Consider the following 26200-nt stretch of genomic DNA (forward strand, 5'->3'; position numbering starts at 1 on the left):
CTGTTTTCTCACCCTCTTGAATTTTCATGACTTCTTCGTAAACTAAACGTAAATGTTTTGTGAAGAATATAGCAACCGCCGGAATTCCGACGGTTGGTTTTTATACAAAATTCATGCGGGAAATTCTTGAGTTTTGGTTGAAAGAATACGGTGGAGCCAAAAGTGGCTCGACCTCAAAACAAGCATTTTATGAGCTTACAAAGGGTGTTATGAATGAATTCAGCAACATACATCCTGACCTCGTTCATTTTGTTGCTAAATTCAGTAAAAATAATGTTTAGGGTAGAAGGTTAGATCTAACCTCATTTCTCACCTGTTTTCTAACCTCATGAATTTTCATGAATTTCATCGTAAATGTTTTGTCGAAACTTCTTCATCGTAAATGTTTTGTCAAACATGAACGTATATGTTTTGTCAAGACTTCTTCGTATATGTTTTGTCAAGACTTCTTCGTAATGAGCGTAAATCAGACAAAAATAATGTTTAGGGTAGAAGGTTAGATCTCACCTCATTTCTAACATGTTTTCTAACCTCATGAATTTTCATGAATTTCCTTAAGATAGAAAAAATAAAATTAGTTTTATTTTGTATTTTTTTGTATGTAAGGTATGATTTCAGGGATTTTTTTGACGAAGTGTTATCTTTCACTTCGTCAAAAAATAACAGTTATCTAATGAAAAAGTGTCATTTTTTTCATTTTTTTGTATTTGACGAGAATGTCGGGTAGAAGGTTAGATCTAACCTCATTTCTAACCTGTTTTCTAACCTCTTGAATTTTCATGAATTTCATCGTATATGTTTTGTCAAAACTTCTTCGTAATGAGCGTAAATGACCAAAAAATAATGTTTATGTTAGCATGTTAGATCTAACCTCATTTCTAACCTCATTTCTAACCTCTTGAATTTTCATGAATTTCATCGTAAATGTTTTGTCGAAACTTCTTCATCGTAAATGTTTTGTCAAAACTTCTTCGTAAATGTTTTGTCAAACATGAACGTAAATGTTTTGTCAAAACTTCTTCGTATATGTTTTGTCAAGACTTCTTCGTATATGTTTTGTCAAGACTTCTTCGTAAATGTTTTGTCAAACATGAACGTAAATGTTTTGTCAAAACTTCTTCGTAAATGTTTTGTCAAACATGAACGTAAATGTTTTGTCAAAACTTCTTCGTAAATGTTTTGTCAAACATGAACGTAAATCCGACAAAAATATATTTTAGGTGAAGTGGTGAGATCTCACCCGTTTTTTCACCTGTTTTCTCACCCTCGTGAATTTTCATGAATTTCCTTAAGATAGAAAAAATAAAGTTAGTTTTATTTTGTATTTTTTTGTATGTAAGATATGATTTCAGGGATTTTTTTGACGAAGTGTTAATCTTCACTTCGTCAAAAAATAACAGTTATCTAATGAAAAAGTGAAAGTTATTTTTTTTATTTTGTATGTAAGGTATGATTTCAGGGATTTTTTTGACGAAGTGTTAATCTTCACTTCGTCAAAAAATAACAGTTATCTAATGAAAAAGTGAAAGTTATTTTTTTGTATTTGACGAGAATGTCGGGTAGATGGTTAGATCTAACCTCATTTCTACCCTCTTGAATTTTCATGAATTTTCCCGAAATAAAAAATAAAGTTAGTTTTATTTTATTTATTTTTTTTATTTTGTATAAAAGAACAGAAATGTCAACAATCGGCACAACAGCAATTCAAACAACTACAGCACCAAACTCGTTAGTTATGAATCCTACGTCAATGTTAGTAGAGATGAAAAACTTCATTCCTTCTTCATATACTTTCGAAACAAAAATCCAGAAGATAAAGCAAGAACTTTTAACAAGTAATTTAGACTGTAGTGTGAAAGATGAAACAAATGAACAGTATCTTTATGAAATGCAGGACATTATTGACCATTTGCCTAAACTACCTGAAATCCAACAACAAAAACTCACTATTCCTGAATTTGACGAAATTGAAGTCAAACCAACTGACTCAGTAGAAATAAAGAAGTTCATACGAAAGGTAAATTATGAATTCCTTGGTTTTCATTGCAACCATAAGGTTATGGACAAAGATTGCGACATGTTATATAAGAATGTTTCTGACATATATAAATCTGAAGAATTTAAGACCTACGACAACTTTGTTTCGTTAGTTGCAGAATGTGTATGGCAGATAAGAGATGAAGATAGAAGAGGTAAGGTATGGAACAAACAAATAAGACCCGCTATGTTTGAGATGAAGAGAGCAATTGACGCCTTAGTTGTTTTAGCAGGTAAGGTTTCAGAATATAACGCAAAAATGAACCCGCAATGTTCTAAATGTAAAGCAGCAATGAGGAGATATAACTACTCCGTCAAAGAGATAGAACGTATGCGAAATGACTATGCAGACTTAAAGAAAGAAGCAGAGAAGCCGGTAGAAAATAAAATGGACATGTTAGCATTTCTGAACAAAAACTATCCAACTGCTGACGATTTCCTTTTATCTGACGTCAAGAAGAAGTATAAAGAAACTTTCGGCATTGTTAAAACATTCGATGTACTAAAAGAAGAAATAGAAGCTACAAAACTGTTTAGGATTTCAAATATACATCGTACAATTCATGTAAAACGCTTATAAAATAACTGGGGTGAAAAAACGGGTGAGATCTCACCACTTCACCTAAAATATATTTTTGCTGAATTCAGCAACAAAATTCTGAGTAAAATAATTTTTAGGGCATGTGTCAAACCGTTGAGTTTTCACAAAATTTAAAAAATAACGTTTACCATGTAAAACGCTTATAAAATAACTGGGGTAGAAAAGAGGTTAGAAAAGAGGTTAGATCTAACCTTCTACCCTAAACATTATTTTTTGGTCATTTACGCTCATTACGATGAAGAAGTCTTGACAAAACATGTACGATGAAGAAGTTTCGACAAAGCATTTACGAAGAAGTCTTGACAAAACATGTACGAAGAAGTCTTGACAAAACATGTACGAAGAAGTCTTGACAAAACATTTACGAAGAAGTCTTGACAAAACATATACGTTCATGTTTGACAAAACATATACGTTCATGTTTGACAAAACATTTACGTTCATGTTTGACAAAACATTTACGAAGAAATCATGAAAATTCATGAGGTTAGAAAACAGGTTAGAAAACGTGTTAGATCTAACATGTTAACATAAACATTATTTTTATTGAATTCAGCAACAAAATTCTTGATTTCAGGGATTTTTTTGACTAAGTGCAAAACTTCACTTCGTCAAAAAATGACATATGGCACGTGTCAAACCGTTGAGTTTTCACAAAATTTAAAAAAATAACTTGGGTGAGAAAAGAGGTTAGAAAAGAGGTGAGATCTCACCACTTCACCTAAAATATATTTTTGCTGAATTCAGCAACAAAATTCTTGATTTCAGGGATTTTTTTGACGAAGTGTTACTCTTCACTTCGTCAAAAAATGGCATATGCTTGCTTCCCTCGGAAAACCGAGAGAAGGGATTCCGTATGAAAATCATGAATTTCCTTAAGATAGAAAAAATAAAGTTAGTTTTATTTTTTTTATTTTTTTTTTATTTTGTATGTAAGAACAGAAAATGACAAACATTGAGTTTGAAACAGTTAGAAAGATAGACAATGACACCAAATTGGTTAGAATAGGTGATTTAAACGTAAGATACTCAAAGAAATACAACAAATATTCTTTGTCAGACATTATATTTCCATCTGGAAAGAAAACAAAGGACTGGGTTAGAAATGCTTCAACTCAGAAAATTTTGACAAGAAATCCTAAGCTCATGATATCGGTAAGATTCTATGGAACTACAGCATATCTCATCGACAAAAGTCTTATACCAATAGTTTTGTTATGGTTAGACCCAGTTGTTGGATATAACTTCATAACATATGGTTCATTCGATACGGAACGTTGCAGTGAAGGCTTACTTTACATCGTTCAGAAACCGAAGGACTTCAACACAAAAAGATATAAGATAGGAAGAACATATAATATAACTCAAAGATATGACAGTACAGTCAATAGAGTCAAGGTTGTGTTCGTTTATGATATGAGAGCTGCAGAAACAGAACTACTTGAAAAGTTTGAGAAAATGTATGGTGCTCCCACGAAAGGTAGGGAAACGTTTGAAGTAGATGAGATAGATAAAGCTATAAAATTATTTGACGAAGTTGCTGAAAAATACATGTAAAGCGTTTATTTTTGGTCTTTTGTGAAAGTCAGAAAATAACGCTAATTTTTTTATAAAATATTTTTTTATTTTGTATGTAAGGACAGATATGTCAACAACAGAGAACACAACAACAGTTATAGTCCATGAAGATATAAATGAAGAATATGAGTGGGTTCAGTTTAACAAACAGTTACGTCTCATTCGTTCGGTCAAAGATGACATGTACCAAATGCAAAGTATTTTGACAGCATGTTATGCTCCAGATACCAAACATACAGACGATTGGTTCAAAAACCAAAGCACACAAGAACTTTTGAGCGAAGCACAGCGAGACATACTTTTTTCTGAAAACAGTGAAGAACAGCGAGTAATGAAAAAAACGCAGTCGCCTAAAACTCATGAAAACAGTGAAGCACAGCGAGCCCGACTTCCTTCGGGGTCGCCTAAAACTCATGAAAATCGTGAAAAATTGCCAAACGGTTTGAGAGGATATTATGTACATAGACTTCTTGTAAATGCTGTTGCAATGTGGGCTTCGCCTCGTTATGCTTGGTATATTTACAGACTTCTTGACGAATTTCATAGACAAGAACGTGAAGAGCTAGAGAACAAGCTTGAAGCAAAAGACAAAAGCATTCAGAAAAGAATACCACGTTCGGTACCAAAAGGAAAGGAAAAGAACTATAAGTATATGATTTATACTGAAGAGATGGAAAATGAAGAAGACAGAGATATGGTTATGTTGCATTTAGTCAGAAGAAACAACAAAAGCTTTTACGACCTTGCTAAGATTTACAAATCTGACAGAAATTGGTTCTATCGCGAAAACTTACCGATTTCAATGACCCCAAATGAAGATGTGAAACAAATAGTTCAAGATACGTTACCTCAAACACACTATGATATGAAAGGTTGTACAATACTTACCTTCAAAGAAGACTTACCGCTACTGAAAGAAAAAATAACAGAGTATTTTGACAACTTCAAACAAGCAGAGTAAATGAACCATTTATTTTTCAAGCTTGACTTTTTACAATTTGAACTTTGTTTGCGTAGATATGAATTCTGAAAGAAGTATGAGGGTCTTGTATGACTTTGTACTTCTCCCAGAGTTCATATCTGTCAAACTTACCTGCCATGGACTCTTTCATAAGTTCCATGAAATCGTCTTCGGACAATCCGGGGAAAAGTATTATGTCAGTAAGTATTCTTTTAACATCCTTACTTAAACTCTTGGCTGTCTGTACACATATTACGACTGAGATGTTAAAGTGTCTGAGCTTCTTAAGAATTCGACACATATCTTGTTCTCTATTCTTTAACAAAGGATGAGATGCAAAGTCATCTAAGATAAGAAGACATCTGTGAGGGTAAGTCTTCCAATCGTAAGATTGCAATTTCTTCGAAATGTATTCTATCTCTTTCTGTTTGTTTCTGAAGTGTTTCTTCTCTAATATTCTCTGCATTTCCTCATTTGGGTCTTTAAACTTCGAATTTATATACTCATTTATAGCATTATACTTCAAAACTCTTCTTTGGTACTTCTTTATCCAATCTAACAACTCAGTATCCTTTATACATACTAACTTAGACTTCTTTATAATATCTTTGAACGAATTGACGGTTTGGTCAAATTGACCAGAAGTACTACAAATAACAACTAACTCATAGAATGGGTTCTTCTCATCTAGTTCTTGTTGTTGTGCAGCCATTTAAGATAAGTGAAAGTCTTACCCGACCCAGGTGGTGCAATTAGACCTGTTATACCATTCTGAGCAAATAAGAACTTGTCATGTATAGGCTTTATCTGAGCATTTTCTAACTTCCTCTTGTTCTTGTTTAAAACATTCTCAAATTTCTTGTCAATGTCAGCAAACTTTTTTTCTAACATATTTTTAGAAAAATTAAAATTTTTATCTTTTAGAAAATGTCTAGCGATTTCGCTATCTATATTCGAGACAAGCTTTTCGACAGCAAAACATCTGTCGACCATAAAATCTTACATAGTGTAAACAAGAAAGGTGAATTTGTTCTAAAGTTCTGTTTCTGGGAATATGACAAGAACCATAAAACATTACAAAGAGCAGTCTTAAAATTTGTCAATGACAGACTTGTTGACAGAGATGACACCGATTGGAAAGATGAAGTCCAACAAAAGTTCTTAGAATGCAAAGAAGACACATGCGCTTTTCTTCAAGATGAAATAGAAAACAGAATAGAAGAGCTATTAAAGGACATAGAACTTTTACATAAATATGGTTCGGAGAAATTTGACATAACTCCACCAGAAAAGAAGAAGAGAGAAAAGAAAGTAGAAGAAGAGAAGAAAGAACCAGAGCCAGAGAAGAAGAAATTTGACATGTAAAAATAAAATTTTATTTTTAGAACATTTCTGGGTCAATGTCAATGTTCTCTTCCTCTTTAGGAGTAAACACCGGCTTAGACTCTAAAATCTTTTTACCCAATTTACCTTGAACTTCTACAACTTTAGACTCATAATATTCATAGTCGTCTGCTTTCTTTGGTTCATAAGGTATAACAAGTTTGTATGCTTTGCCTTCTTTAAGGTTTGAGAACCTTCTGTCAAAACTTTCTTTGACTGTTAACATACCGTCAATGTATAAGTCTTCAAATTTCGCACCATTTTTAGTCACAATAGCAAACTTAACTGGTTCGATGTTCCAAACTTTGCTGAATGAAGACTTTTCAAAATGGTAGAAGTAAACATTCAAATATGTGAATGGGTCTAGTTCTTCTTTAAGTCCTGACATGTACTTGTTTACTGAGATGAATTTTGCCATCTTTTCTATCGGATAAAAAAATATTTTTTTTTAAAATTTACTCAGAAAAATTTTTCTTTGTATATACACCATTCTGAACATCTAAAAGACTTTTGACATTTGCCAAGAATGTTCGTTTAGAAGCTGTCATATAACCATATTCTTGACAATATTGTTTATACGAATCGTACAATGACCTTTCATCTAAACACTCAAAGTCAGTTTCATCTATGAACAGTTCATATACACTCTTGTTTGCTTCTAACAATGTTTGTCTCTCTTCGGTATGTGGAATTTGTCTTGGATTGAACTTAGAAATATCTAATGTCATGAAAATGAGAACAAGTGGTTGTAAAAGTCAGATGTCAAAGTTTCTGCTAAGTCGTCAAATATTCTGTATCTTGCATATGAGAATCTGACGTTCTGACAACTACATATCTTCTGTCAGAACTTTCTAACTTATCGGAACAGCATTGTTTGAAACCATAATGAAGTTTGCAACATTTTCACAAACTCTTTGGTCTTTATACTTTCTTTCAACAACTCCAACTTTGTCTGTTATAAGACTCTTCAAAGCATCTGAGTTCAAACTTTGTTGTATCTATACTTTGAAGTTCATTGCAAACTATAAGTTTCATATTCTCAATTGAAGAGTTAAATTTACCGAGATGTTTTCTAAGTTTGTCATATTAGGGTTCGAATAACCTTCTAATAGTTTGCATAAGATATCTGTAAAGAAAGTATTCTTACCTGTTCCTTGTTTTCCAATTATAATGAGAGCAGTTTCATTTTTAGCACTTGGATGTTGTAAGATATTTGCAACCAACATAAGATATACTATACCTTTTCGTTTCCATTGCATATAATTTCTTTGACATGGTCTAACCAAGCTTCTATAATATTTTCTTTCCATTCTACTTGTTCGTATTTATATCCAGTGAAGATAGAATAGAAGTTTGGAGAAGGTGTATAGAACTTTATACTCGAACTGAAAATCTTCTAACTTTGACAATAAGATATCCCAAGCATCTAACATCTTCATTCCAACTTGTACGACTTTTATTTTCTTAAGTTTCTGTCTACATTCTTGTTCAGACACTATTGTTGCTCTTGGTTTGTTAAAGACAACATCCATTCTTTCATGACATAACATTCTGGGGCAGAGTCCAACATAAATGACTAAACGTTTCAAATTCTCGACTGCTTTGTTATAGTCTCTAAATGGACACATATTTCTGAATGCTTGGAAGTCATAAAAATCTGAAACATCTATTCTGTACATTTTTATAAAATAAAAAAAATATTTTTTTTATTCTTGACTTTGTTGTTGCATTTGTTGTTCTTGACTATTTGTTGTTGAAGTTGTTCTTGTAATACAATACTTTCACCAGTTGCATCTTCCAATTCGAAACTTTCTGCCGTCATTGACAAATACATAGGACATAAAAGTTTTACAGGAACAAAGTTTGCGTCAACTAATGTCAACGTATACTTGCCAAAGTGTTTGAGTTCACTAAGGTTGAAAATTCTGCATTCGAATGAACAATAGGCAAACCAGCAGAGAAAGTATTGTTTATACGCATAAGTATCTTTTGGTCATAATAGTTTCTGTCGACATTCGAATAACACTTTGAACCTAAGTTTGAAACAATATATAAGATTGGTGTGCTTAATGTCAATGGAATAGACATTCCTTGTATGACACCTTTTCCTGTTATAGGAAACTGTTGGTAGTAAAAACCAGAAATAAGTTTTGTATTATAGCTCATATTGTTTATAGTAAACTCAGTCGGACATCCAAACATAATGAAACCTGCTCTAGTTGCAGCACATGTTACATCCGTCCTTAAAGTATTAAATAAGTCAACAAAACCTGTTGGTGGTATATCTGAGTAAGTATCTTCAAAGGAGTATTTTTTACCATTCACAACAATAAAGTCTTCTGGTGTCAAAAGAGCAAAAACAGGCTTTAGTCGTCACTGTGTTTAAGGTTAGTTTACAATATCGTCCTTGAGGACTTTGTAAGTTTGTTGTTATAGAATTATATGACTCAGGGTTTTTAGTCGTAATAGTATAAACCATTATGTCTTCTGCATTTACTTAGCAATAAATTTTAATGAAATGTTGTGGTCGTCAAATATTTTTATGACGTCTGAGAAACTATATTTTAAGTTCAACGTTTCACCTCCTTTCATAACGTATATCTTGTCAATGACATTATATGAAACACCACAGCAACTAATGTCGGGTTCTATTTCTTTGATGTTTATATCGTCTGCCTCTGTCAAAAGTTTCAATAGTTCTTTCAAAACTTCATGAGGTGCAATGACATATGAGTTCACTTTTACAGGGTTGTGTTCGACCAAGTTTAACATTATACTTAAAGCTTGACAAATCTTCTCCTGAGTTTGAAGTTTGTCTTTCAGTTGTTGGTAGTCGTTTCGAATATCTGCAACAGAACTTAAATCTCTGCTAACTTCAGGATATGTTGGTTCTTTTACAGGAACAATTGTTATACCATCTTCGTCTTCGTATGGTTTCCCCTTCAACATCTCTGTCTTTGACATTGACAATAACACTTTGACTGTTTGTTTGAGTTGGTGAATTTAACTTCACATCTGCCACCGCCATTAAACCTTTTGAAACACTTACGCTTTTATTTTTCGGAAATGACATTTTACTTAGAATAAAAAGATGGACGTATTCGGATATCTCTTCGAATTGAAGCAGAACAAAGTTTACACACACACAACAATACAAATACATTGACAGAATAGTTCTTTACACAAACAATGGAAAATGTTATAGAATAGCAGTCTTTGCTGAACCTAAATATTTTCATAAAGCAAAGAAAGTTGGTATAACCGAGATGGTGAAAGTTCTTGACGTTGACAAAATATAACTTCAAAACTGACCGATATTACTAAAGGAAAGTTTATAATACAATATTATGTCAAAACTGGCGTACTGTCAATATTTGACGGAGAGAAGTCAGTTCAAGAACAACTTACTGACCTGCTGCCAAAATCTGCTCGATGGAAGCTGTCGTTATGCCAATCTGAGGAGCCCCAGCAGGTTTCATCGAACGAATCTTCAAAAGAGCATCTTCCGTGAAGAGTGCTATTGGTTTTGTAAACTTCTTTGCTTTCAATTCATCTGGACCGTCTCTGTCACCAGTATATTGTATTTGAACTGTACCAACAGTTGAAATACCACCCATAAAGTCTTCTGAGTCAGCAAATGGAATGCCAAGCCAAAAGTTTGAACGGTCTCCATTTGTATATTGAGTTTTTTGACTTCCTGTATGAGTCCATACTTTCACATATGGCATAATAGAACTTTGCATTTCAGGGTTAATAGTTGTTGTGAAGTTGTTGTTAAAGTTCATAGCATCTAATGTCAAGTTGTATGACCTCATATCCTCAACTGTAGAATATTCTTCTCTTGGATAATATTTGCCATCTATGTTTATATGATATTTAATACCAGGGTTGTAGAAACAAGAATAGTCATTTATAGTTCGTCTGAACAGTACAAACATAGTATCTGCATGTTTCATTGCAGTTGTTAAAGCAATATCTGTTCTTGCACCTGGGTCAGCACTTTGGTTTCCAACTTCACCTGCAAAGTCTTTGACAGATATTTGGTGTATAGGGAACATAAGTGGAACTGCAATATATTTGGCAGCTAAAGCATTTGAAATATCTGGGTCCAACATATAAACGGCAAGTCTGCTTTCTATTCTCTTGCATTCAAATTTTTCGCATGTAAACTTAACTGGGTCCCAAGCAGTTCCACCAGCATTGAAATAATAGTTTACTTCAGTGTTGAAGTTTGAGAAACCAAAGTCTAAGTCAACTTTGTCTTTGCAAAAGTCACAGAACTTGGCTCCACAGTTCCAGCTACAGTAATGCTGAATGGGTCTTGTGTTGGTGCAATGACTAAGTTATTTTTGCTTGGAGTAAGTTCAATAGAAATTTTTCCTGCCCAGTTTGGCAAGTATCTTAAAAACCTGAAGATGAGGAAAGATGACAAAGGAACTCTAAGTTTCAGTTTTACTTTAGTGGCAGCATTTCCATCTGAACCAGAAAGGTTAACATAAACTCCTGGAACGTTAGGGTCAAGTCTTCTTATTTTCTCAATAGTTGCATACTGGTCTGTTTGTTCTCTAGCTTGTGGTTGTACTGAGTTTCTCAAAGCGAACCATTCATAGTTTGCCCATGTTACTGTTTGAACTAAGTCAGAGTTAGAATATATCTTATATCCCATGAAAACTTCTGGAGCATATTGGTATCCGACATAGAAAATTCCATTGCAACCTTTCTTGTCAGACAACTTGGCAGAAGGTTTTATTTCAATGTCTTGTTCCACGTATAAGAATGAGTTGTCAATAGAAATAATATGAAACCTGTCGCAAGCAATATCTACTGTTGTTGAAGAACCTTCTCCAAACTCACCTACGTTTCCATAAGAAACAGCAGTTGTATATTCGTAAGTTCCAGGAACTATTTCTGACCTTCTAATGGCATTGTCGCATTCATTATACCATTCGGAAACATTTCCGTTCATGGCATCCAAAACTGTTGGCGTTATATTCTGAGCGGCGTACATTTCATATGGGTAAAAATATAGAATAGTTGGATTTATATGTCATAATTGTTTCGTACCAAGCTTTACTTTCTTCCTGACTGAGTTTTTAACTCTTCTTTTTCCTTCATTGCCACTACTTTCACTAGATGAAGTTACTTCTTCACTACTTTCACTTTGTTCTACTCTTCTTCTTTGGTGTCGCTTTTGGTAACTTGCCCTCTGCTTCAAGTTGTTGCATCTTTGCATCATGTTCACCTAGTATGTTGTAAATTTCCCATGTCCTTTTTGCCTTTGGGCTCTGGTCGCCCATCTCAGGTAACCTATATCCTAGAAAGAGTTTGTCATAGTTTGTATTTGAGTCTTCGCGTATTGTTTGCATGACTCTTTCCTGAGTTTCCGGTTCAAGCTCTTCAAACAGAGCTTGTCCATATGGAATAAGCTCGTTTCCAAATATATGTTTTTGTAGCCATTCTGGTTTTCTTTCCATGTTACCAATAATATCTTTTGTGAATGGGAAAGCTTTTACCCAATGTTTCAGTCTTGCGTCATTTATTTCTGTAGTTGGTTTTATTTTGTCAAGGAACATGTTTTCAATACTAACATTTCATTTGGTACTGTCCATTTGAGTTTTCTTAAATATTCATCCCTTCTCGGTTCATTGTCTGCAAAGTAAGTTTTTATGACATTTTGCAAACTTTCGTTTGCAAGGTCATGTACAATAGGTTCTCTTCCTTCTCTCTCCCTAACTTTCTTTCTAAACTCTTCACCAAATATACCATCTCTATGGTTCTGTGTAGTTCTTTGAGATAAATGTTTTAGAACGTCAGGTGTTATATTTCCATCAGCCATGTTCATTTCATACTGGTCCAAAATATCTGCATCTTTCATATCTTTCAACGGCATTAAAGCCGCGCTGAAAATACCAGCTATATCTGGTTCACCATTCACTTCCATTGCGTCTACAACTTCTTGGAATTGAGGTTGTAAGTTTATGAACCACCTATCCGGATTAGCTTTATGACCCCATCTCATTGTAGTTCCATAGTCTGCAGAAACAAAAGTAGGTTTGTTTCCATATTTGTTAGGTTCTGAATGAACTTTAAACAATGTTTCATTTCTATATGTTTTGTTGAAATTTAACCTTTTATTTTCACCGAGTTCAGCCGAAGATTGAACGTTATATGGTCGTAAGTAAAAAGGGTTATTGTATTTGCGTACATTTTCTTTCAGTTCTTCCATTCTTTGCTGAATATTTTCATCTGATGTTGGAGTCTTTTGTATGTCGGCGAACATTTTTCGATATTCTTCTACTTTGTCAGCCGAATTTTTCTTAGACTCTTGGAAAGATTCCATATTCTCCTCATACTCTTGTTGAGGGTCAAGATTTTTCGGCTGTTCCAAATCTTCATCTAGTTCTGTGAAGTTAGTTTCCAAAGGAGGGACTTGTTCGTTTCCTTCAGGCTCTTCTAGCTGTTGTTGCTGAACTATTTCTTCCATGTCTGGTTGTATCTGAACTTCTTCCTGTGGAGTTTCTTGTACCTCATCTGGTGGCATTTCATATATTCCGAGACCGTTTTTAACAAGTTCCCTATTTAAGTCATCCGCATTCATAACCCTTTCTTCTTTCGTTCCGTCTCTATTTTTACGCGTTTCATGAAGAGGAGTTGAATCATCATTTATCTCTGACATCAAATATCTCGGAGTAAATTCAGTCATGTCATTTGGATGATATGCTATTAAATCATATCCCTTAGCGAGCTTGTATTTTCCAGGTTTGAGATTATATCCAATTTGGTGCTGAGCCATAAAGCTAAATAGGTTCGGGTCAGTATTTCCTTCCTTGAACTTTCTAATAGCTTCTTTATATCTGTCACTAAAGTCAAGAGTATCTGGGTAATCATATTCTTCCTTAAGCATTTTTAAGAATTCTTGGTTTCCTTGTTCTCTACTTCTTTTATGTCCTTGCTCTGTTTGTGCTGGTTGTTGTGCTGGTTGTGGAGGTGGTTGTTGTGCTGGTTGTGGAGGTAGTTGTTGTGCTGGATTTTGAACTGTTGGTTGTTGTGTTGGTTTTGGTGCATGCTTGTGTCTGTGTCCATGTGACGATGTAAATGTTTTAGGTAGTCCTGGTGCAGGTGCTTCTCTTGGAGGGTTTGGTGGTATATAAGTTCCACCAGCTGGCACATATGTTCCATCTGCAGCATAATGTCCTACCTGACTTTTCGTTTTTAAGAAAGCATTTACTAGGTCTGTTTTGGTCTGTTGTAACTCTTTTTCTTGACTTTCCACAACAGTTGCTCTAACGGCGTCATAGGCACTTTGAACTGCCTGTCTAGTTGCTGCATCTGTTATTTTCGTCATATTTTGTGCTACTTCTTTTAACTCTTTGTCGAAACCTTCAGACTTCAGTTTCTTTCCAGATGAGAAATCGTTCACTAGTTTCACCTTACTATGAAGAGCTTCGAAGGCATTCTTAAAGTCGGCATTCATTAAAGCTTCATTTGAACTGTCTTCATCCGCTTGTATTTTTGTCCTTATTGACCCTATAAGTTGGGCTGCTTTAGCGTTGGCTTGGGCATCTAACCAGTCATTATTAGCTTTTATATATTCTGCGCTTTTCATTGCCTTTTGCATGGCTGCGTCGTTATTTTTACTTTCTTGTGCTAAGTTTTCATACTGTACGGTTTGGTTTTGCAACTGTAAAAGTTTTTCTGCCTTTACATTTGCTTCAACTTCTTTTTTATACTCATCGCTATCCATATATGTCTTCAGGGCTTTTTGTTTTATCTCTTCATCTTTCAGTACTTTATATTGAGTAGTATGGTTTTTCAAATTTATAACATCTTGTTCCATTTTTGCTACTTCTGCTGCTTTTTCTGACACTTTTTTCGCATATTCCTCTGTACTTAGTTCTTTCAGTTGTTCTTCTTTCTTCTTTTTCTCTACGTTTAACTCATTGATTTCTTTGTGTGTCTGTCATATTCTAGTTTCTTTTCGTTTTCACTTATTTGTTTCTGTATGTCTATGTTTGACTTTTTGACATCTGTTATTTGATTTTTGAGTGAACTCAAATTCATTTGACTTTGAGGGTTATAAGCTGTTCCGTCTGCAGCTCCACCATAGCCTGCATTTTCGCTAAAAGTGCCGCTCTTAAACCTCCACTCTGTGCACCAATAACTCGGTTTAAAAGCATAGGGTTGCTTGACATTTGTTGCAACATAGTGGGGTCATTCATCATTTTTGTTGCAACTGTTGTTGTGGTGTCAGTTTTACTATTGGATGTTTCAATGCTCTCTTCCTCTTACGTATATTCTTACGTAGCTTACGTGGCATTTTAAGTGAAGTAAAAAACGGTTTTTGTAGTTTAAAACATGCGGCTGTCACTTTTTTGTTTGCATATCTCTTATATAGTGAAAAACGGTTTTGTCACTTTTAAAAAACGGAGTTGTCTGTCACTTTTTAAAAACGGTTTTGGTTTTTATCACCGGCTGGTCGGCTGGGGTTCGGTCCTCCTCTTGGGTCTTGGGCAAAATTCTTAGGGCTAGAAGGGGCGCAGCCCCTGGAAGCCCCTCATACCTGACCTTATTCTTTTAGCTACTTGTAAAATAATCTAATTTTATATCATCATTTTACCGGATTATTCTTCAGTACATCGATTGTGTATCTAAAATAATATCATTATCCTTATTCTGTTTTTTCCAAAATTCTTTTAAATATCTTTTTTGGTTAGATTACTTTATACTTTTTACTTTTATTTTATAATTTCAAAAAAAAATTTGGTGATTGTTCTATTCTGTTACAATGTGCATTATCATATTCTAATGAATTATTCATTACATACATTTAAAAAAACTTGTTAAAAATGAAATTAAAAAATTATGTTTATTATTACGCTGTGAATGTGTCAACAGCGGTCATGCCTGTATCTCTATCCCATATTTGCCACAACCTTTCTGTATCTGCATTTGTGTATTTCGGTTTCAGCTGATACATTTGATTTGGCGTGTAATTTGTTCCAGTTAATGGATTAATTGGGAGATCTTCATGCAGTGTGTTATTATTGTACTCCCAAATAAAGGCAGGAATAGCCTGAATGCTTTGGCAGCGCTCCAATGTCGGCCAGAATCTCTCAATCTTCCCATTTTGGTAGGGAGAATGAGAGTCTGTATGCCGCCATTGGACGCCCCAAAGATCAAGTAGATCTTGAAAGGCGCCCCTATTTTCTGAACCGTTGTCGGTCCAGAAACAATAAGGGGCGCCAAATTCAATGAAGGCGGAAGCCGCAACGTTCGCTGTCGTCGCTGCCAGCATATCTGGTATTTGTATACACGCTAGGACTTTGCGGCTAAAATCGTCGATTATGCCATAAATATACTGGCCACGAACACCCCTAAAATAATGAACATCTGCGTGCCAGATAAGATTGGGTGAAAGCGCCCAATATCTTACTGCTGTTTCTGGCCCGGCATGCTCTAATCGCGTCTTGGTGAAATGATTTTCTTTGAAGTATCTGCGTACTTCTCTATAAGATACATCAATTTGTTGTAATTTCAAACGTTTCCATTGTTTTGTTTGACCACAGGGAAAGGCCCAGTGGTCATGTATCACAGCAAGAGCTTTGATTTGGTCGTAGGGATTGACCCTACGACCTTTCTTGCCTTTAGGCAATGGGATATTCTGTAAGCTAAATTGATTTTGTAAAAAAGATTTTGAAACATCTAAATATTTTAAATCATTTGATTGGAGGGTTGGGGCGATGGGAACATGGGTGCAAGCTTCTTCCCATGTCATTTTACCTTCTTCAATCTGATTGGAAATACCAATTAGGTAAATTCGATCGACATACCCTTTGTAAGGATTCATTCTAATGAAGTACGTTAACAATCAAAATATTCTATAAGTGTCTAGTATGGAATTCAAAAGAATAAAGAAAATGGTAACGTAAATAAACGTATTATGAAATAATTTATAATTAAAATGAAAAAAAGAAAAAATAATAAGTAAAGTGACTGGAAATGAAAATGAAAATCAGTGTACAGTTTTATTTTTTTCTCGCTGTGAAACGTATTCGGTGAGTGGGGGACAAACTCGCCCATTGTCACTTTTCATTAACCTTAAACTTGTAATTTTCATTATTTTTAATTAACCTTATTTCTTTCCCAATTCCTGATTTATTTTATTCACTTACTATTAAAAGTCACATTTTAATAAAATATAATAATTTATTTATAGCATTTTTTACTATACTGTAATAAAAAATTAATTATAATAAATTAAATGTTTATTAAATCAAATGTTTTCTTTGCAATAATATTTTTAATGTTGAGTAAACAATGTTGGGATCAAGTGTATCATTTTTCAGACCTTTCTGAACAGCTTCAAGCATACTGATGCATTCGACTTTTTTAAATTGTGTCATTTCTTCGAAATCTCTTGTGACTTTTTTGATAACTTTAACACTTCTCTCTGAATCCAGACCTTTAATTTGCAACTTAATCAGGAATGAAGGAACAACACTGGAATATAACTCGATGACAAGTTCATCGAGTCGAAGATTTGGTTGTACACCACTTGTATGTGCCGGATACCATTGTGTCAAATTTTTTCTGAAATTAACTTTAAAAGTACTAAGTAAGATCATGAGATATAGCAATATATGTTTAAACCAACTTATATTTTGGTTGTACACCACTTGTATGTGCCGGATACCATTGTGTCAAATTTTTTCTGAAATTAACTTTAAAAGTACTAAGTAAGATCATGAGATATAGCAATATATGTTTAAACCAACTTATATTTTGGTTGTACACCACTTGTATGTGCCGGATACCATTGTGTCAAATTTTTTCTGAAATTAACTTTAAAAGTACTAAGTAAGATCATGAGATATAGCAATATATGTTTAAACCAACTTATATTTTGGTTGTACACCACTTGTATGTGCCGGATACCATTGTGTCAAATTTTTTCTGAAATTAACTTTAAAAGTACTAAGTAAGATCATGAGATATAGCAATATATGTTTAAACCAACTTATATTTTGGTTGTACACCACTTGTATGTGCCGGATACCATTGTGTCAAATTTTTTCTGAAATTAACTTTAAAAGTACTAAGTAAGATCATGAGATATAGCAATATATGTTTAAACCAACTTATATTTTGGTTGTACACCACTTGTATGTGCCGGATACCATTGTGTCAAATTTTTTCTGAAATTAACTTTAAAAGTACTAAGTAAGATCATGAGATATAGCAATATATGTTTAAACCAACTTATATTTTGGTTGTACACCACTTGTATGTGCCGGATACCATTGTGTCAAATTTTTTCTGAAATTAACTTTAAAAGTACTAAGTAAGATCATGAGATATAGCAATATATGTTTAAACCAACTTATATTTTGGTTGTACACCACTTGTATGTGCCGGATACCATTGTGTCAAATTTTTTCTGAAATTAACTTTAAAAGTACTAAGTAAGATCATGAGATATAGCAATATATGTTTAAACCAACTTATATTTTGGTTGTACACCACTTGTATGTGCCGGATACCATTGTGTCAAATTTTTTCTGAAATTAACTTTAAAAGTACTAAGTAAGATCATGAGATATAGCAATATATGTTTAAACCAACTTATATTTTGGTTGTACACCACTTGTATGTGCCGGATACCATTGTGTCAAATTTTTTCTGAAATTAACTTTAAAAGTACTAAGTAAGATCATGAGATATAGCAATATATGTTTAAACCAACTTATATTTTGGTTGTACACCACTTGTATGTGCCGGATACCATTGTGTCAAATTTTTTCTGAAATTAACTTTAAAAGTACTAAGTAAGATCATTTATTTTTGCATAATATAATGCCAATATGGTTTCTTTTGATTTTATTTCATTTATAAGCAAATCAGATTTACCCAAAAACTCCACTCCATAAGCGTTCATTTGCTAAATTAAAAAGTGACAATGGGCTAGTCTGTCCCTTTCTCCGTATTCGGTCATTTTTTTAAAAAATTAATTTTTTGTTAGAGATAAGAGCTAAAACTCGGTAAACAACTTCTTTATGTCTAGAAAATTCTATCTTGCCTTTTATTTTTTTCTCGCTGTGAAACGTATTCGGTCATTTTTTTAAAAATTAATTTTTTGTTAGAGATAAGAGCTAAAACTCGGTAAACAACTTCTTTATGTCTAGAAAATTCTATCTTGCCTTTTATTTTTTTCTCGCTGTGAAACGTATTCGGTCATTTTTTTAAAAATTAATTTTTTGTTAGAGATAAGAGCTAAAACTCGGTAAACAACTTCTTTATGTCTAGAAAATTCTATCTTGCCTTTTATTTTTTTCTCGCTGTGAAACGTATTCGGTCATTTTTTTAAAAATTAATTTTTTGTTAGAGATAAGAGCTAAAACTCGGTAAACAACTTCTTTATGTCTAGAAAATTCTATCTTGCCTTTTATTTTTTTCTCGCTGTGAAACGTATTCGGTCATTTTTTTAAAAATTAATTTTTTGTTAGAGATAAGAGCTAAAACTCGGTAAACAACTTCTTTATGTCTAGAAAATTCTACCTTGCCTTTTATTTTTTTCTCGCTGTGAAACGTATTCGGTCATTTTTTTAAAAATTAATTTTTTGTTAGAGATAAGAGCTAAAACTTTGCAGACAACTCCCCCATGTCTAGCAAATTTAACATTCGTCTCCCATTTTTATATATTTGGTTTAGAATGTTCGAAAATGCGTAATATGGTCATTAATATTAATTGAAAAGAACCTTGAATTAATTCAATCTGATCTCACAAAATATTTTAAATTACAAACTTTGTAGTTTGAATAGATAATTAGTATTAAACTCAAATAACTAGTTTATTTTTGAATAAAAATTATTTGAATTTATTCAATTTTGTGAATTTTCCTTCAGAAATCAAGTTTAAATATCTTATTTGCCATATAATTATAAATACAATGAAACATATTCGAAATTGAAAAGAATGACTTTTTCTGTTCTTTCAATCATTCAATTTGAATTTTGCAATATTGGATTTCTCATTGAATAGCTATTAAAAACAACAAGCAATTTAACTTACATTCAAATTTATTTGTGTTATATTCAATCTTCTCAAAACTTATAATTTTCGGCTATAGCATGATTCTATGCTATATAATATAATAAACCTATAATAGTATCATTCTTTCAATTATTTGAAGAGAAAACCGAAAAAATCTATTTTCGGTCTATAACAATATCTTTGTCTGATTTTGTTAGATTTACAAATTATAACCTTTTGGCTGACACGAGAAATCTTAATTGAACAATACATTATAAAGTATATACAGTACTTTTAACATTAACCTTGCATTTTACATCAAATTTTTGTTAACAAATAATTCAAATTAGTTTTATTTGCTTGACATCCTATTTAGAATTTTTTCCGACAGTAAAACGATGAAAAGTGAAATGGAAAAATTCTCTCAATTTCATTTCAAAGGTAAGTAATGAATAAATTTTATCTAATACAATCGTTGATCAAGAATCGGATGTATATCTTAGCGACTTGAATAGATTATTCCGATCAAATATTAGTATATTAAAACGTTGTCAGATATTTTGAACTTTATTGTTTTAAAGAAATCGATCTTTTCTCTTTTAAACGAACTTCAATTATGCCAGTCTGACATTTTAAAGCTCCACTCTAACTTCAATTTGTATCACACTTTGGGATTAGGGGACAAATTTTCTATTTAATATAAATTAAAAATTAAAATCTGAAAGTCCCAGTAGTATATTGGTTAGAATAGATCCTTGACACGGATCAGAGGCCAGTTCGATTCTGGCCTGGGACATTTTTTTCTTTTTACATTTCCATAACACCTTCATAAGATGATAATGATAAATCCATATACTGTACATTATGCAATTAGATATATAATCAAAATTGATTGATATTTTAAGAAAATTACTCGAAATCCCATAAGACGTCTGTTGATTAGGAAACGATCATAAGTGTTCAATTCTATAAGTTGATTTTATACGATAACATCCTTGTTTAGGAAATTATCATAAATTCGCACATATTTTTGCTTCGTTGGAATGAATGAAGCATTTTTTACTCTGAGGATGCCGTAAGACCTTCATTTATGTAGAATAGCTAATAGTGCAATGTGTTTATATTCCTGTAATATAAATTTTGACGTTGAATTGCAGATCATAAAAGTGACAATTTCAACAACTCTTCATTAATTATCTATTTGATAACATTAGCAATCGTGGAATTCATTTAAAAGTTTTAACTCTTTGAAAATCATTTAAAAATGTTTTTGTTTTGTTCATTATCCCGTTCCTACCTTTATCAACTCCATGAAGAACGTGCATTTCTCTCATGGATGAGGGAAACTGGTAACGTTTTCACAGGGGATGAATATCATTTCAGGTTAGGAATCTTTTTGAATTCAAAAAGATTCGTTGAGGAGCATAACAGGAAAGAAACATCATTCAAACTTTCATTAAATAGCCTTGCACACCTTACTCCTTCTGAATACTAAACACTTTTAGGAGGAAAACAAATGAATTTTGAATCAAAAACTATCAAAGAATTAGAAACAATAGTTGGTGATATCCCAGATGAAATTGACTATCGTACTAAAGGAGCTGTAAATGAAATTAAAGACCAGAAGCACTGTGGTTCTTGCTGGGCTTTCGGTTCTTGCGCAGCTATGGAAAGTTCATGGTTTTTGAAGCATGGAACATTATACAGCTTATCAGAGCAATGCCTTGTTGACTGCTGCCATGACTGCTTAGGTTGCCACGGCTGCCTTCCTTCTCTTGCTTTCGAATACGTCAAAATTTTCATGCATGGACTTTTCGAAACAGAAGATAACTATCCATATCAGGCTGAACACCACAGCTGCAAATTCGATAAAACACGTGGTGTTGGAAAATTAACAGGATACCATAAATGCAAATCAAATGAAGATCAGCTCAAGACAGAAGTTGCTGCAAATGGCCCATACGCCGTAATGATTAACGCTGATTCCGAACAATTCAGATTATATTCTTCCGGAGTTTTCGACAATCCAAAGTGCGGCAAGATCATTCTCGACCACGTCGTTACTGTAATCGGATACGGTGTAGAGGATGGAAAAGACTACTGGCTCGTCAGAAACTCTTGGGGCAAGTATTGGGGACTCGAAGGCTACATTAAGATGTCTAGAAATAAGGATAACCAGTGCGGAATTGCAACAGAAGCGGTTATTCCCCTTATTGACTAAAATTTAAGCGATTAGTATTATTTTTTTTATTCTATTTAAAATTGAATTTCATTTACTCTGGAAAACGAATACTAACTGCCAAAAATCTGCATTCCCCTTTTTAATTGATAATATTACCTAAATAAAATAATAACGAATAAATTTTAAACGAATAAATTATTATCCTATGATAGCATCTATAAATCTTCAAAAATCAAATATTTTTATCGTGTTAAAATCATATAATAATGCGTATATAATTGAAAAAATTGAAATTAAATAAATTTTTAATCTTAAATTTCCAAAAAAATCTGAGAATTCTAAAAATCGTTTACAAAATCTAGAAATGCTTTGATGAATTTCAAGAAATACGAAAAATTTGGAAAATTAGAATGCCCTAAAATTACTTCTATAGTTAACCGTTAACAGTATTCGGTCAAAAAATCATCGAAAATGAGGAATTATGATATCGATTATCATCGTTTACTCCAAAATGATAGTTAGAAATCAACATTTTAACATCTTAAGGAAATCCAAGTCATTCCAACCTCCAACAAGTTACAATGAATTCAACGTGATTTTTCTTTGCATTACGATCGTTTGCTGACGAAAAATATCACAATCTTACGATTTTAAGAAAAATCAGTTCCGAAAATCCAAAATTTTACGATTTATTTTTTGGATTCTATCTGAAATATGATCGCATATAAGACAAAATCCATATTTATAAGGATATTAAAGCAGACTAAGAGTTAAAGCAATCAATATCAAGGAATTTACGGATATTTAAGCACGATATAAACAAAATATTTAAGAATGATCCAAATTATACATATTTCGAGTGACATTACTTACACAAGCACGAAAACATCGAATCCGATGCTTCTTTGTGAAAATTTTTGTAAATTTAAAAAAAATTTTTTAGTCTCTTGGAATTTCAATAACTTTTCCACCATTCTTTGCTGATTCATGAGCTGCAGCGATCAAGCGCATAGAGTGGAGGCCGTCCTTTCCATCGATTCTCTTTCCTTCAAGAATAGACAAAGCGTGGTGTTCCACGGCCGATTGGTAGATATCCTGTACAACTTCCTGCTTTACCTGTTCGACGTTGCCTTCGCTATCGTCGAGTTCGAGTCTGATCTTTGGTTTTTCTGATGCAACTCCGCTGAACTGGAAAAGAGTTCCGTATGTTCTCAACACCTTCTTAGAACCGTAGATTTCGTATCCCATCTGCATTGGAATCGAAGAATCGTTTCCTCTGCGATCTGCGAAAGAAACTCTTACAGTTCCAATGTTTCCGTTCTCTAGGAACACTTTGATGTAAGCGCCATCTTCGACATTGGACTGAGTAAACTTCGGATGGTATGTAGCTGCAATCTTTGTAATTTTAGAACCGAGAATGTACTCGAGAGAATACATGCAGTGGCTGCCTACGTCACCTATTGGGCCGCCAACTTCGTTTGCTGCGTTGCTTCTCCATTCGTTTGGCTTGTCAAGGGCTAATCCGAACTCCATATGGAAAACAAAGTCATTGATTTCGCCGATCGCCTTGGAATCAACAATTTCCTTAGCTTTGATGTTGAGGCCGTTGAAAACCATCATGTGATCGATGAAAAGAGATTTGTTGCATTCTTGAGCAACTTTGACGATTTCTTCGGCATCTTCAACGTTTGTAGTCATTGGCTTCTCAAGGAGAACATGCTTTCCGGCCTTAAGTGCACGTATTGCAATGTCTTTATGAGAAAGGTTTGGAGTAACGATGAAAACTGCATCAATATCTGGTGAGTTGATCATTTCGTCAACTGTATACCATTTGATACCGAGGTTTTCGATTTCTTTGCGATTTCTGTCACTTCTGCTTGAAACACCAACTAATTCTGCGTGTTCTGGCTTCTTCCAGCCTGGTTTGAAGCCAAAGGCCTCAGGAACAAGACGAGTTGCTGAGAGAAGACCGTATCCGATGATACCATAGCGAACTTTCTTTCCAGACATCGAAAAAATAATGATTGTGAAGTGACCACAATCAAATTTGCCAAATTTTATATCGTAGTAAAAATAATATTCCCATAAGCATAATAAAGCAAAATTTCAAAATTTTTGTTTTCAAAACCGATCACTTTATTGACAAATCTCAAACCCAACGTAAAAATAACAATTTTAAGGACTTTCGGAGACACTAGCAAGTAAAGTGAATGAAAATATCACTGTTATTCATCTAATAACCACAAATTGATCGAATTTGATAAAAATAACTTTCAAATTCCCATTAAAATTGAAATTTATTTGAATGAAGTCCATACAAATAGTTTGGTGAATCCAGATTTCATCATCTTATAGCTCCATTTCTTTCCAATTTATATACTGATCAAAATGATTTGAATGTCAAATTTTTCTGCAATCACGAATGCGAATTATCATCATAACTCATCAGTAAATGCACCTTATTTCTGGATCTACAATAGTACATCAGAATGAGAAGTTTACTGTTGCTGCATTTGGGCAGGCTTACATGAGTAACATCTACCATGCCCACAAAGGTCGTTGGTATTACGAGCTGACACATTATTCAGGCCCAAATCAGCATGTGAGCGGATTTTTGCTAAACCACATTAATTATGCTAGAGCCCTTTTCTACCCGAGAAGTATTTTACCAGAGGCGTCAAAAATTTTCTCACTGGGTTTTCGTCTATCAATCCCAGCTCATTATATACGCAACCAATCAAAAATCTGATATGGGAGTCCAAGGCTAACTTTTTGTTGTCTACCTAATAAAAGAGGAAGCAGCATTAGTGAGAATAATCGCAAATATTCAATTTAAATTATCTTTTTATTCTTAATTTAAAGTGACAAAAAGAATAAAAAACCTATTCTAAGGCATGTTGTTATGTAAATGAGACTAGACATCATATTTTATGTTATGAAAAAAAAATATTTAGAATTTTAGAACAAAATAAATAGAAAAAATAGCATAACTTATAGATGTGCGTATATTAAATTTAATAAATTAAGAGAAATTATTTTTGGCGCCAAAATTATTCGTTAACTCTCAAATTTTTCTGAGTCAATAAGCCGCCAAAAAAGTGTCATTTCTTTATAGGAAAGGAAACCTATTTGACGAACAATCCGGACACTAGTGCCTCAGCGAATTTCCCCAAACCCACCAATCCCCTCCCTGCTGTTGTGCACCATCGATGGAAAGTAAGTCATCAATAGTCTCTTTTCCTGATTTCAAGCTAACGTTAGATCATTCATGAAAGAAATCATTGCCTTTCATCAGAGACTTTCGTTATAACTGCGCTGCTCTCAAGTTCATCTTGAGAAATTTACGTAATAACTGAATTCCCAAAGTTCTTTAGGTGATCCAAAACACTGTAGCTGCTTGAACTTTGGACGAGCCTCGCACCCCAGAGAATAGAAATCCCAATCTTGCTCATGTTTAGTTGAATTAGTCTGCAGCAGTACAGCTCTGATACCACAAGATCGTGATGTATACAAAGTCACAACGCTATTTGATTCAACAACTAGCTAGTTTTGACATCAAATTGCAAAATTTGACTTCGTTATGAGCTCTTTGTAGCAAAAATACATTACACTTAAAGACTAGTTGCTAGACTGTAGTAGTTTGTTCGTATATATCTATTTTTCCCCAACGTATTGCATACTACATTTTGACAAGACTTGCAACCTTATAGTAACCTCGTTGGGAATTGTTCAAGCAAAGCGTAGGTAGTTAAGGTCGAGTAAGAGTTCTTCTTAAATCTTTCACTGAATGAGTAGGTGTTGGAAGAACTGTTCTCTAAAGCGATACAGTTGCGCTACATGTTCGTCAACTTGTCTAGAAATAAATATATCATTTGTTTTATACGTTTTTTCGTAATAAATCTATTTGTATTTGTTGTATTTGAGTATGAAGATAACAAAAACTACGGCATAAGACGCAGTACACTGGGCTTCGTTGCCATTTTATTTACCATGTTAAGAATAAACTTAACAGACATGCTTTGTTTTCGACGAAGCCATCTAAAATAACGTACATCTAAATAAAACTAAAAAACTGTAAAATTTCTTTATTTGATAGTATACTTCAAATTATGCACTATACCTTCTAGAATTCTATAACACTCTTTGCATATAATTTTTTTAAAAAAAGTTATATCTCGACAAAAATATGATTTATCAATAGAGTATGTAAAATAAAACTCATTCGCAGTATTAAAAAATCGTAAATCTTTCCAAAAAAATTTTGAATTACAAATTTTAAAACTTAAAACAACATTTTTTGAAGCGAAAAAACGAAATCTAATTTTTTTTGGAAATTTAGAATAAATAGAGCTCTTTAACTCGTCGAATACAAATTGTTTTCAAGTTTTTTTCGACCGGAAATTGAACTTTTAGAGTTTATACAATAAG

General features: G+C 33.2%; 14 protein-coding genes, 1 non-coding gene and 1 pseudogene across 16 annotated transcripts, besides 5 other annotated features; 6 read left to right on the top strand and 10 right to left on the bottom strand.

Annotated features, from left to right (window-relative positions):
• Positions 1 to 12636: part of a mobile genetic element that runs on past the window's edge.
• TVAGG3_0461060 (organellar and viral DNA polymerase type B) lies at positions 1679 to 2617 on the top strand (the record flags this gene model as incomplete). The annotated part of the gene is made up of 1 exon (XM_001304946.1): positions 1679 to 2617. The coding sequence occupies one exon, from the start codon at positions 1679 to 1681 to the stop codon at positions 2615 to 2617; it is 939 nt and encodes a 312-aa protein (XP_001304947.1).
• Positions 3785 to 4195, top strand: TVAGG3_0461070 (organellar and viral DNA polymerase type B; the record flags this gene model as incomplete). Its single annotated transcript, XM_051235054.1, has 1 exon — positions 3785 to 4195. The coding sequence occupies one exon, from the start codon at positions 3785 to 3787 to the stop codon at positions 4193 to 4195; it is 411 nt and encodes a 136-aa protein (XP_051092878.1).
• Positions 4284 to 5177, top strand: TVAGG3_0461080 (KilA, N-terminal/APSES-type HTH, DNA-binding family; the record flags this gene model as incomplete). Its single annotated transcript, XM_051235055.1, has 1 exon — positions 4284 to 5177. The coding sequence occupies one exon, from the start codon at positions 4284 to 4286 to the stop codon at positions 5175 to 5177; it is 894 nt and encodes a 297-aa protein (XP_051092879.1).
• On the bottom strand, positions 5194 to 5889 carry TVAGG3_0461090 (protein of unknown function, DUF4106 family; the record flags this gene model as incomplete). The annotated part of the gene is made up of 1 exon (XM_051235056.1): positions 5194 to 5889. One exon carries the CDS (start codon positions 5887 to 5889, stop codon positions 5194 to 5196), a length of 696 nt encoding a protein of 231 aa, XP_051092880.1.
• On the top strand, positions 6105 to 6542 carry TVAGG3_0461100 (uncharacterized protein; the record flags this gene model as incomplete). The annotated part of the gene is made up of 1 exon (XM_051235057.1): positions 6105 to 6542. The coding sequence occupies one exon, from the start codon at positions 6105 to 6107 to the stop codon at positions 6540 to 6542; it is 438 nt and encodes a 145-aa protein (XP_051092881.1).
• Positions 6559 to 6978, bottom strand: TVAGG3_0461110 (protein of unknown function, DUF4108 family; the record flags this gene model as incomplete). The annotated part of the gene is made up of 1 exon (XM_051235058.1): positions 6559 to 6978. The coding sequence occupies one exon, from the start codon at positions 6976 to 6978 to the stop codon at positions 6559 to 6561; it is 420 nt and encodes a 139-aa protein (XP_051092882.1).
• Positions 7016 to 7288, bottom strand: TVAGG3_0461120 (Poxvirus D5 protein-like family; the record flags this gene model as incomplete). Its single annotated transcript, XM_051235059.1, has 1 exon — positions 7016 to 7288. The coding sequence occupies one exon, from the start codon at positions 7286 to 7288 to the stop codon at positions 7016 to 7018; it is 273 nt and encodes a 90-aa protein (XP_051092883.1).
• On the bottom strand, positions 10174 to 10675 carry TVAGG3_0461130 (protein of unknown function, DUF4106 family; the record flags this gene model as incomplete). Its single annotated transcript, XM_051235060.1, has 1 exon — positions 10174 to 10675. A coding segment is annotated over one exon (502 nt), but the record flags the coding sequence as incomplete, so codon positions are not given.
• On the bottom strand, positions 11889 to 12360 carry TVAGG3_0461140 (annotated as a pseudogene). The gene has a single exon. A coding segment is annotated over exon 1 (472 nt).
• A 354-nt stretch (positions 12637 to 12990) lies between the features above and the next one.
• TVAGG3_0461150 (protein of unknown function, DUF4106 family) lies at positions 12991 to 13905 on the bottom strand (the record flags this gene model as incomplete). The annotated part of the gene is made up of 1 exon (XM_051235061.1): positions 12991 to 13905. A coding segment is annotated over one exon (915 nt), but the record flags the coding sequence as incomplete, so codon positions are not given.
• A 199-nt stretch (positions 13906 to 14104) lies between these two features.
• TVAGG3_0461160 (protein of unknown function, DUF4106 family) lies at positions 14105 to 14397 on the bottom strand (the record flags this gene model as incomplete). Its single annotated transcript, XM_051235062.1, has 1 exon — positions 14105 to 14397. A coding segment is annotated over one exon (293 nt), but the record flags the coding sequence as incomplete, so codon positions are not given.
• Positions 14398 to 15141: 744 nt separating this feature from the next.
• Positions 15142 to 15170: a mobile genetic element.
• A 262-nt stretch (positions 15171 to 15432) lies between these two features.
• Positions 15433 to 16407, bottom strand: TVAGG3_0461190 (integrase core domain-containing protein; the record flags this gene model as incomplete). Its single annotated transcript, XM_051235063.1, has 1 exon — positions 15433 to 16407. One exon carries the CDS (start codon positions 16405 to 16407, stop codon positions 15433 to 15435), a length of 975 nt encoding a protein of 324 aa, XP_051092887.1.
• Positions 15433 to 16407: a mobile genetic element.
• A 210-nt stretch (positions 16408 to 16617) lies between these two features.
• Positions 16618 to 18539: a mobile genetic element.
• On the bottom strand, positions 16829 to 17185 carry TVAGG3_0461210 (MULE transposase domain-containing protein; the record flags this gene model as incomplete). The annotated part of the gene is made up of 1 exon (XM_051235064.1): positions 16829 to 17185. One exon carries the CDS (start codon positions 17183 to 17185, stop codon positions 16829 to 16831), a length of 357 nt encoding a protein of 118 aa, XP_051092888.1.
• A 404-nt stretch (positions 18540 to 18943) lies between the features above and the next one.
• Positions 18944 to 19784: a mobile genetic element.
• A 530-nt stretch (positions 19785 to 20314) lies between these two features.
• On the top strand, positions 20315 to 20386 carry TVAGG3_0461230. The gene has a single exon. It is a non-coding gene; the product is annotated as a tRNA-Val (tRNA).
• A 464-nt stretch (positions 20387 to 20850) lies between these two features.
• Positions 20851 to 21971, top strand: TVAGG3_0461240 (cysteine-type peptidase protein; the record flags this gene model as incomplete). The annotated part of the gene is made up of 1 exon (XM_001297864.1): positions 21107 to 21811. The coding sequence occupies one exon, from the start codon at positions 21107 to 21109 to the stop codon at positions 21809 to 21811; it is 705 nt and encodes a 234-aa protein (XP_001297865.1).
• A 720-nt stretch (positions 21972 to 22691) lies between these two features.
• Positions 22692 to 23798, bottom strand: TVAGG3_0461250 (oxidoreductase protein; the record flags this gene model as incomplete). Its single annotated transcript, XM_001297863.1, has 1 exon — positions 22712 to 23782. The coding sequence occupies one exon, from the start codon at positions 23780 to 23782 to the stop codon at positions 22712 to 22714; it is 1071 nt and encodes a 356-aa protein (XP_001297864.1).
• Positions 23799 to 26200: the final 2402 nt, after the last annotated feature.

Source organism: Trichomonas vaginalis, chromosome II (assembly GCF_026262505.1).
Source record: "Trichomonas vaginalis G3 chromosome II, whole genome shotgun sequence".
NCBI lineage: Eukaryota > Parabasalia > Trichomonadida > Trichomonadidae > Trichomonas > Trichomonas vaginalis.